Here is a 10,052-nt window from a genome sequence, read left to right as displayed (position 1 = left end):
TAGAAAAAGAAGGTAAATGGGTGCTGCCCGATGATAGAGAAATTGTATCCAAAGGCGTGGCTTGGAGAATCATGAAAGAATTCCACCGACAGACTCATTGGGGAGTGCAAGCATTAGTAGACCAGTTTGGAACCGAGTATATGTGCATTGGAATATATGACATAGCAAAAAGACTAGTGGGAGAATGTTTGACCTGTCAGAAGGTTAACAAGCAACACCTCAGAGAAAAGGTCCCAGGGGGACGATCAACAGCCAAGAGGCCGTTTGAGAAAATACAGGTTGACTTTACAGAACTCCCAAAGGTGGGCAGGTATAAATACCTATTAGTTATAGTAGATCATTTAACTTACTTTGTAGAAGCCTTTCCCGTAGCCCGAGCAACTGCGAAATCGGTAGCCAAGATATTGTTAGAAAATATTATACCCCGGTATGGGAATGTATTGGTCATAGACTCAGACAAGGGACCACATTTCACATCCAAAGTCATTAAAGAAACATTAGATCCCTTAGGAATCAGGTGGGAGTATCACACTCCTTGGCATCCTCAAAGTTCGGGAAAGGTAGAAAGGATGAATGGGGAAATAAAAAAACAGTTAAYRAAGCTRATGATGGAAACCCAGATGAATTGGATCAAGTGTTTACCTTTAGCTTTGTTGAATATACGAACTCAGCCCAGAACTGACACAGGAGTCTCCCCTTTTGAAATGTTATATGGGATGCCATACGATTTAGAAATACCAAAAGAACATCCTAAAGTAGAAGAGAGATTATTACAGAAATATATTACAGAGCTTATGAAGAGAAGACAAGAATTGACAAAGAAAGGACTAATAGTACAGAGACCTCCACTAGATGTAGCCATTCACCGAGTTAACCCTGGAGACAARGTTTTAATTAAAACCTGGAAAGACACGTCCTTGACTCCCCACTGGGAGGGACCTTTTCTTGTCTTGCTTACCAGAGACACTGCTATTTGTACCGCAGAGCGAGGATGGACACATGCCAGCAGAATTAAAGGACCGATCTCAGAATCATCGTGGGAAGCCTTTGGAAACCCGAACAATTTAAAAGTAACCTTTAAGAAGAAACCTAGAAACCTCAATAAGTGAGACCACATTTGGTAAAACCCCACATTGTATTTGTTATCCCTTTGTGTGATGCATGTAGGATTTGTAAAGGGAAGTAGTGGACTCATTGTTAGTACGGGTATCTCCCTAGCGGCATTTGCCGCCCTTGTTACGACAGATTGACTTATGGGACATTAAAAGATCTTAAGAAAAGATCGGTAGAATGGTGGGAAGCTTTTGCTAAGGGAGTACAACTAGAGAAAGGTTGTACCCACGCCAACCACCCCGATCACATAAAACTAAAATTGAAAACACCAATTATAGGCGGACCGTGCTGTATGTTGAGTGTCACTCTTGAGAACTGGGAAGCTTTTAAAAATCCAAAAAGCTCATATAGGAGGTTCCCCTGAAGAATACGGCTGCTGCCGAGAAGACGGTACACCCTGCTGCTCTGAAGCAAAAGAGTAGGCAGGGGAGGCAGAGACATATAGAACTTGTGGGGATCGAGGCCGATAAGCCACCTCCTAAGCAGGAATACCTAAAATTGTAAGACCCAGACTCTTCAAAGTCCCAGAGACACTTGGCATCACAGATCGCCCCTCCAAGGCATTAAGGGTTCGTAAAATATCCGTTAACCAAGCCATGGGTCCACTACTCCTCTGGAAGATGATTGTGCTGGGCTTATTAGGAAGACAAATCAAAGGGGAACATAATGTACACCAACCCTTTAAATGGTCATTAATAAGGTGGGAAGATCAAACAGTGATCCAAGTACAAAGTGTACCCGGGAGCCCTACATTCACACCTACCTTGTGTGAATTGGTACCCATTGAGCCATGTCAGAGTCGAAAGGAGCTCGGGAAAGGGTTTTACTTTTGTCCTAGTTCTAATCCTGGGCGAGGATACTGTAACTACCCAAACTCTTATTATTGTGCTTATTGGGGATGTGAAACTATAGCCTCTGATTGGACTCCAGGAGCAGGRYCAGATAAGTTTTTATCAGTAAAATGGGGGCCTTCTGGGTGTACCCCCCCTAAAGAGGATTTCCAGCTGGGGTATCGGGGAAATCCCCACTATACCCCCCCGGGAACTTGTAAACATTTAGTGATAAATATCAACCGTCCAGAAGACCCAGGATGGTTTTTGGGAAAGACCTGGGGAGTCCGGTACTGGGAGTCCGGAACCGATAGAGGTGGATTAATTTTCATAAAGAAAGAAAGTGTGCGACCTACTCCTCAAGCAATAGGGCCTAATCTAATTATTAAGGGAGTAAAACTGAGAGTCAAACCAACGGGCACAATCATTAATTCAACAAGTATTCCCATGAATTACTCCGCCCTGAATAGCACTGTTATAATCCCAGAAAGTGAAACCACAGATAATGTAGATAATCCCCTGTGGAAGGTTGTGCAAGCAACCTACAAAGCACTAAATGCCACAAAACCTAATATAACTGCCCATTGCTGGCTATGCTATGACATAAGACCCCCTTTTTATGAAGCAATAGGAATAAATATGACATATACCTTAAGCGATGATTCCGCCTCACATTGTCAATGGGAAGATAAGAAGGGATTGACCATGGAACAAGTTACAGGAATAGGAATGTGTATTGGCAAAGTGCCAAAATCAAAGAAAAAGCTGTGTGGATCTATATCATTGCAAAACCACACCCCTGAAAATGGATGGGTTATTCCCACCAAAGGAACTAGATGGATATGCTCAAAAACAGGCCTGACTCCCTGTGTCTCCTTAAGGGTACTTAATGAGTCCCGAGAGTATTGCATACAAGTAGAAATAGTTCCAAAAATCTTATACCATCCAGAAAATGTGATGTATGACCATTGGGAAACCCCTCTCCCGGTACGAGTAAAAAGAGAACCATTTACCTCTGTTACTATAGCCACCTTACTAGACCTTGGGGCAGTGGGAGCAGAAACTGGAATTTCCTCCCTAGTGAAGCAACAGCAAAGCCTTAGCACCCTACGGGCGGCTGTAGATGAAGACTTGGAACGAATAGAAAAAYCCATTACAGCCTTAGAAAAATCGTTGACATCGCTATCAGAAGTAGTGTTACAGAACAGAAGAGGGATGGACCTCTTATTTTTGCAACAGGGAGGATTGTGTGCAGCCCTAGGAGAAGAATGTTGTTTTTATGCAGATCATACAGGAGTTGTCAGGGATACTATGGCRAAACTGAGAGAAGGYCTTGAAAGACGCAAAAAAGAAAGAGAAGCCCAACAAGGGTGGTATGAATCATGGTTCAGTCATTCTCCCTGGCTAACAACCCTATTGTCTACAATCGCGGGTCCATTGGCTTTATTAGTACTTGTGTTGACCTTTGGACYGTGTATAGTAAATAAAATAATTAACTTAGTAAAAAGTAGACTTGAAGCCGCACACCTGCTATTGATAAAGAGTCAATATGAACAACCAAGTAAAGACGAGAGTGAGCATAACCCTATGCTCTCCCTAGCACAAGAAGCTGTTGTCCGGTTTGATGAACAAATTAAAAGGGACCAAAACAAAAAGGGGGGATTGTAATATGAGAAATTTGTTATATCAAACCAGGAAGTGTTTTTTTTTTTTTTAAGAAAAGACCGGATGCCTATGTGAGAACTGAAACTGCAATGTTAGTTTGGATTGCCTAATATGATAATATTGTAGAACTGTATTGTGAAATGTGCGCACGCGGCCTGAAGGTCACCACCCGCAACGCAGAGGAAGACTGCAGCCTTCATCCCCGCTGCAGAAGACCCCCTAGCAACAGTCGGCGCAACYGCAGAAGTTACAGGAAGTGCCGCGTATACCCGGAACTAGAGCCGCATGTAAGGAGACTGTGAGCGGGGGAATTTTGCGCGCCGTTGGTGGAGCAGAGACTCCCCGGCCGCCCAGCGCTGTTTTGCTTACTTGTGACTTGCTCAATTATTCTATTAAATTGGAATTTATGCAACCCAGTTAGAGTGGTCGTTACGATTTGTCACGTTTACCTATAGCACCCGCGAAGGTGGTGCGAGTCGCAGCCGGGGGTCGCTCACTACACTCGGCCGCGCACAGGGAACCGTCCAAAGCATCCGCAGCCTCTGCTCCAGCTCGGGAGAGCACTGTTAAACCCTAGCGCTTTTCCCTATCTTATTTCTCTGTAACTCTGCTTCAGTGCTCATCTGAGACACAGAGATTAAAGCAGGAGTGATTTTTTTTAACACAGCAGCTGATGTATGCACTGGCTCCTAGCTGCCTTGCATTCACCCACACGGCCCTGATCCACCCTGGGTACAACATTCACATGTTCTCTTCATGCTTGCTGATCACTGTTTGTAATGGTAAATGTGCTTTCAGAAACACTGACCTTAAAGCACACCTGATGTTCAGAAAGATGATTACTGCAAAAGGCATCTTTAAAAAAAGACAGCAACCATCGTTTTGACTCTCTGTACTACAAACACAGAGCCTGCTTTCTCATTTTTATTTCAATGGAGTCGTCCAGTCACAAGTCGATCAGAAGGAACCAAAAATCTGTCACATTTCACAATGGAAAATAGAGCAATAAGTTGCGTGTGATAAAGCAACTTGTTTTTAACAAAACAAATACAAAATAAACACTTAAAGTTCTTTCTTTGGTTAGGAAGCGTGATGTTACCTATAATCCATTATAACTGTGATGAGATGCAAAGTTAAGTGTGTGCAGCTTTAAAAGAACAGACGCTACAAAAATTTGGATACATTTATTTAAAATTTAAATCCTTTAATCGTCATTTTATTACAATGATTACCTGAGTTTGATATGTTACACAAATATTTAGATTAAGAACTTGATGATCAGAACAACACTTTAAGGATATCCACTTCATACAGATAGCAAGTTGGTAAATACAAGACGAGGTTGTATTAACTGGTTTTTTTTTCAATCTATACTTAATTTCTCATGATTTTCCCAGAGCCATGCATGATATACATTTAACTTGTGATCCTGTGGCTGCACCTAAAACATAATTAAAGCATTTAACATTTACTAAAATGTCTTCACTTAAAATACTTTACAGTTCTAAAGCATATATGTAAGACATTTCCCCTCCCAGCTCAGAACCTTTTTAAAGCTCACAGGTATTAGCGAAATATGATGCCACACATTACACAGGTAACTCTCTGCATACATAAACTAAAGAGTATAATGTTTGGACGGCCATGAAACAATGCCTTCACAAACTAGGAAGAAAGTCATGTGCCAGACAGCAAAATGATCCTTTAACCGCCCCTCACAATTTTCTGCAATGAAAGGAACGATGCATAGCGAGGATCCAGTGAAATCAGATCTCAGAGGGAATGACAGGCTCTTGCTGACATTAAATATACGGAACCCAATTTTTAGCTAGAGCAGGGAAGAGAATCTCACCCCCACATTAAGGAAATAAAAAATAGTGAAAAATAGAAAATTACAGAAAAATCAAGGTGACATGAGTCTTGATTTACAGGATCAGACTCTTAAAAGGCACATTCTGTAAATTCAATTAATTGAAGATGAAAATTTGCTATAATTTTATTTAATCTGAGTGATTACATCTGTAAAAGTCCAACAAAGCCAAAAGACAGACTCCCACTGCTTTGAGCATGTTTTGGATCAAGCCCTGCAAGAATGGCAGCATCACATACCTCTTTCCATTCATTGACACAGAAGATTCTGTAGGAGTCGTTTCCATATTTTCCAATTCCGTGCAGTTCAATGGGGTACCTCCACTGCTTGGTCAGATATTCATCTAGAACATACAGTCACATACTTCAGTATGTACAGACAAGTGGATCACAGAAAGCAAGTCTAGACAAAATCCTGATTCTCTGTTATTGTCTCAGACGTCTATTTTAGAACATTTTAAATGAAAAACAGTACAAGTTTTAGCTATTTCCTAGCTAAAGTAGGTGAAGAATCCCTGTGGAGTCACAAAACATCTTTCAAACAAATCTGTTTGTGGGTGAATTCACTGTGGGTGAATTTAAATAAACCTCTCTCCTCAGAATCCACAGAGGAATGCTTTTATTTTAAGTATGAAGTACAGAAAGTATCATAGACTCATAGGCTGGAAGGGACTTCTGGAGGTCATCTGATACGAACCAAAGCAAAGCCATCTTGGAAAATGCTGAATCAGTCTTGGAGACATTAATTAACTTTTTCCGATCAAAGAATTCTCCTAAATGAAAGTCTCTTGCAGAACTCATTATGTATGTTATTTTATTCTCAGTTAAGGCAGTAGGATGGACAGCTTTACACACATAGGACCAATGCATCCCAAAGCTGCACAAGTATTTGCCAAACTGAAGGAAAAGGCCACAGAGCACTGTTTGAAAACAATGATGTTTCTTTGCTAATATAATTTAGACCATTCTACAACCATACTAAGGAAAATTTACCTGAAAACTTGATTATAGTTTTTGCTCTGAGTTCATAGAGGCCAAGAGGTCTGAGCAGCTCTGACATTTCTTTCCAGTCTGCAGTTCTCGCTATTTCAGGAGAAGGGTATTTCTTAAGGAACTCCCAGAGCACAGGAATTGCCATCTTACCTAGCCAAAGAAATCACTGTGAAAAGAAGACTGTGCAGGTAATTCTCTTTTGCAATTATCTATGTGTGTTTTTGGAAGTGAACTTTTGCTGACTTAGGATTTACATTTTTTTTTTTTACATTAACACAAGCTAAAATGCATTTAATCTTTCATTAATGCCATAAATTTTGGCAGCTGTTCTGACCCTATGACAACAGCACCCCAACATTTACACAGCACAAAATTGTATTACTGTTTACCTGAAGTCTTATTGAGAAATATGGTTGCAATGAGGAGTTTCCATGGATCATGGAAAAGAGTTTCTTGGACCAAGTTAAAAGGAGAACGTGGAGGAGTCCACTTTCTGAAGGCCTTCCTTCTAGGTGGGCTTGGAGCTGTACACAAAGGCAATATGGGAAAAGTTACTGGGCAGTAAAGGACGGATTAATCTATTTAAAAGAAAATAATTAGAAAAAGGAAGAACTTTCAGAGCAGATTCATCTTTGTGGGGGCACGTATGTGGACAGCACATTGGCAATTCACTCGCTCTCTTTTACAAAACTGCAAGGGACTGTGTGTCCCTGGCACAGTCTACAATAAGAGTGAAGGCTGCCTATATCTGTGGCACTGTGTTTCAAGGGTATATGTATTTTCAGAGAAGAGGGGCCCTTCACAGCTATCTTCACCTTCTTTTTGAAGTACAGAGCAGTAGCCACAGAGTAGAGGGTTTCCCCTTGACAGAAAAAACACCTTAGTGGTCTGTAAAGAACCTTCCCAAAGCCCACTCAATCCATCCTCTTACAGTTGCTGAAAGAGCTGCCGATTCATTCATATTAGACATAATAGTTGTTTGCAAGATACAAACCACCAAGGTTTAAAATGGGACAAGATCAGCACTTTTGCACTAAGCCTAGCTCTCTGATGCCACAGAGCACAGCTATACTTGAGCAGGCCTAAAACTGCAAGAAATTTTCCATAACATTACTTGATCTTGAGCCATCGTATTCCTCCCTGCATAAAATAGAATTTCTTTCCCTAAAGAATATTATACCTTCTTTACAGTATTTACTTGAAAAATACGGACTCGTTTTCCTCCTTTCCACCTGTGTTCGTGGAATAGACTCTTCTGTAAAGAAATAATACTTTAGCATTATTTCTGTCACAATTAAAAAGAAAAAAAACATAAAATATTTTGCTTTTAGGTTTCATATACTATTTCCTCTTTATGTTGTGATGGGAATACAAGGATTTCTAGTAGGTGTGTAGAATGTAAATATACTTTGGATTCACCCCGGTACTCCTGTATTTCAGCTCTATGAAGTATCTTCATAAGAGAAACCATTACTTTGCAACAGCCTGAGGAAACACGTTCAGCTACAGTCAAGGTTTAAATGTTCTCTACAAACTACTATCATATGAAACAAGCTAAAACTAGGCTGTTACATGAATCAAAAACTGACCAGTGGTGCAGCAGCATGAGAAGAGCTTATGCACGGAAGGTAATGATCATTATTATATTATATCATAAAGCTGAAGAGACCAATAGAGTAAGTTTCAGTTGTGAATAAATCTACATTAAGTTAAATGCTGCAGGATAAAGAAATGAGACAGATTCCCACTGAGGCACATGCAGATCTTCTTCATTTGGATGGATGAAGTATGTCCAAGCACAAAGTAGGTTGATCTGAAACAGAATACTTTTCTGCTAAAGTTCAGGAATACCCCTGGCAGAGAGTTAGACTAACACTCTACTCAAAAACACATAGATACCTTGCAGCATTTTAACTTCTGTGAAGATTTTCCTGTCACAAGGCTGCAAAATGTTAACATCTGTTTCAGCGTCGGATTTAAAATTCTGGTTATCTGGATTTACTTGATCTGTATCCTTCCTTATTTCAAATTCATCAGTTTTCTCCTCAGATTTTGCAGATGATGCTTCATTAAAACTTTTCTCTACACACTCCAGCTCAGCTACGCTCTTCAACTCCTTTTCTAAGTGAGTTGTGACTGATCCTAGCTGTATTTCTGACTGTGATCCAGAAATCAGTAATTTCTCTGTTAAAAGAGTTTTTCTTTTTCCAGCATCCACAGGGTCTGTGTTCTGGTCATCTATCCCTTGACTGTTAGAGACACACATGTCCTTCTTTCTACAGAATTTCTTGTTTTGAATGCACTCATTTTCTTGTTTATTACATACTTTTCTCTGTCTTTTGGGTTGGGTATTATCTGGATTTCTCTTTTCTGAGGTCCTTCTAGTTCTTTTACTCTGAACACTTTTTCCAACTGCCCCTTTTTTTTTGGTTTTCAAACAGTCCTCTGGTTTTATTTCTTCCACGATCAAATCTTTACTACCACAAGTGGTTGTACCAGAAACATCTTCCAGTTGTTCATTTCCAGTTTGAACCTTATGAATTTTATCTTCTTCACCGTTTTGTACACTGCGGTCTTGCACCTGACTTTGACAATCCTCTTTCTCTAAAATAGTTACCACAGCTTTTGTGCTGCATCTTTTGGCCCTTGAACGGGTACTGCTCTGAGACAGTGCAGTAAAATCAAAATCTTCTGGTTTTAGAGTTGTCTCCCCAGTTTTACGAAAATAATCCACAAGTGCACCTTTTGATCTTAGTTTATGTCCTTCAGGACTGTAGGATGAAAGAAAAGTAAACGATTAGTGATGACTTTTTCACCCTCTTGCTCTTCACTTAAAAAAACTACCTTGTATTTAAAAAACAACACGAAACGGTTGACAGGATGATGTCTGGACAACTTTCTGAGACTTGATCAAAAAAGGTTTATGCAAATAATTTACAGCTAATACTATACGTATTAAGCACTTCATGAGCTCTGTACATAGCACGCACGTATTTTTATTTACGAGTGTATACATTTATCAGTATGAGGGGGGATAAAAGAAGAGGCTTGCCTAAACTTAAGAAGAGCTTACCCCGATTTCAATGGGCACAGAACCAACCGGCGGGAGGGCACCTCGGTGCCGGCCCCCCGTCGGACAGGACACACTCTCAACCGTTACCTGACGAAATAAACATCGTATTTCCCCGCTGTTTTTCCGGACCGCCGTTGCTTCACGATCCTCTCCCACCCGCGCGGGGCGCCTCCGCCGCCCGCGGCAGCGGCGGCTTCGTTCGAGGGGCCCCGCTCGGCGCCGGGGTCGGGGCCGGGGTCGGGGAGCGCCGCCGCCTCCATCGCGGCCCCCGCCGCGTTCCCGCCGCCACCCGCGTGACGTCACCGCCTGGTGACATCACCACCCCCGGCGACGTCCCGCCGCCACCGGAGCGGGGGGAGGAGCGCAGGGCCCGCCCGCTGCCATGGCAACCCACCAACCGCCCGCTCCCCCGCTTCCGCTGCCGCCATTCCGCAGGCGCCTCGGGCCACGTGACGACCCCCAGCTCCCCCCCCCAAAGCTCACATGCGGCCACGCCCCCGAGCGGGCGC

General features: G+C 41.9%; 1 protein-coding gene across 4 annotated transcripts; it reads right to left on the bottom strand.

The window, feature by feature from the left end:
• Positions 1-4,777: 4,777 nt before the first annotated feature.
• Positions 4,778-9,818, bottom strand: MBD4 (methyl-CpG binding domain 4, DNA glycosylase). Of its 4 annotated transcripts, none has more exons than XM_026074838.1 (7): positions 9,631-9,818; positions 8,370-9,241; positions 7,651-7,725; positions 6,860-6,994; positions 6,471-6,620; positions 5,718-5,821; positions 4,778-5,049 (listed from the first exon to the last, which is right to left on the bottom strand). In XM_026074838.1, exons 1-7 carry the CDS (start codon positions 9,801-9,803, stop codon positions 4,972-4,974), a joined length of 1,587 nt encoding a protein of 528 aa, XP_025930623.1. In that variant the 5' UTR covers positions 9,804-9,818; the 3' UTR covers positions 4,778-4,971. The 4 variants fall into 4 exon arrangements, with proteins under 4 accessions (XP_025930623.1, XP_025930624.1, XP_025930625.1 ...); XM_026074839.1 differs by having other exon boundaries at positions 7,669-7,725; XM_026074840.1 differs by lacking the exon at positions 7,651-7,725.
• Positions 9,819-10,052: the final 234 nt, after the last annotated feature.

Source organism: Apteryx rowi, unplaced genomic scaffold, assembly GCF_003343035.1.
Source record: "Apteryx rowi isolate R43461 unplaced genomic scaffold, aptRow1 scaffold_4, whole genome shotgun sequence".
NCBI lineage: Eukaryota > Metazoa > Chordata > Aves > Apterygiformes > Apterygidae > Apteryx > Apteryx rowi.
The sequence above is the reverse complement of the archived record's forward strand: the minus strand, read 5'-3'. Positions and strand labels throughout refer to the sequence as shown.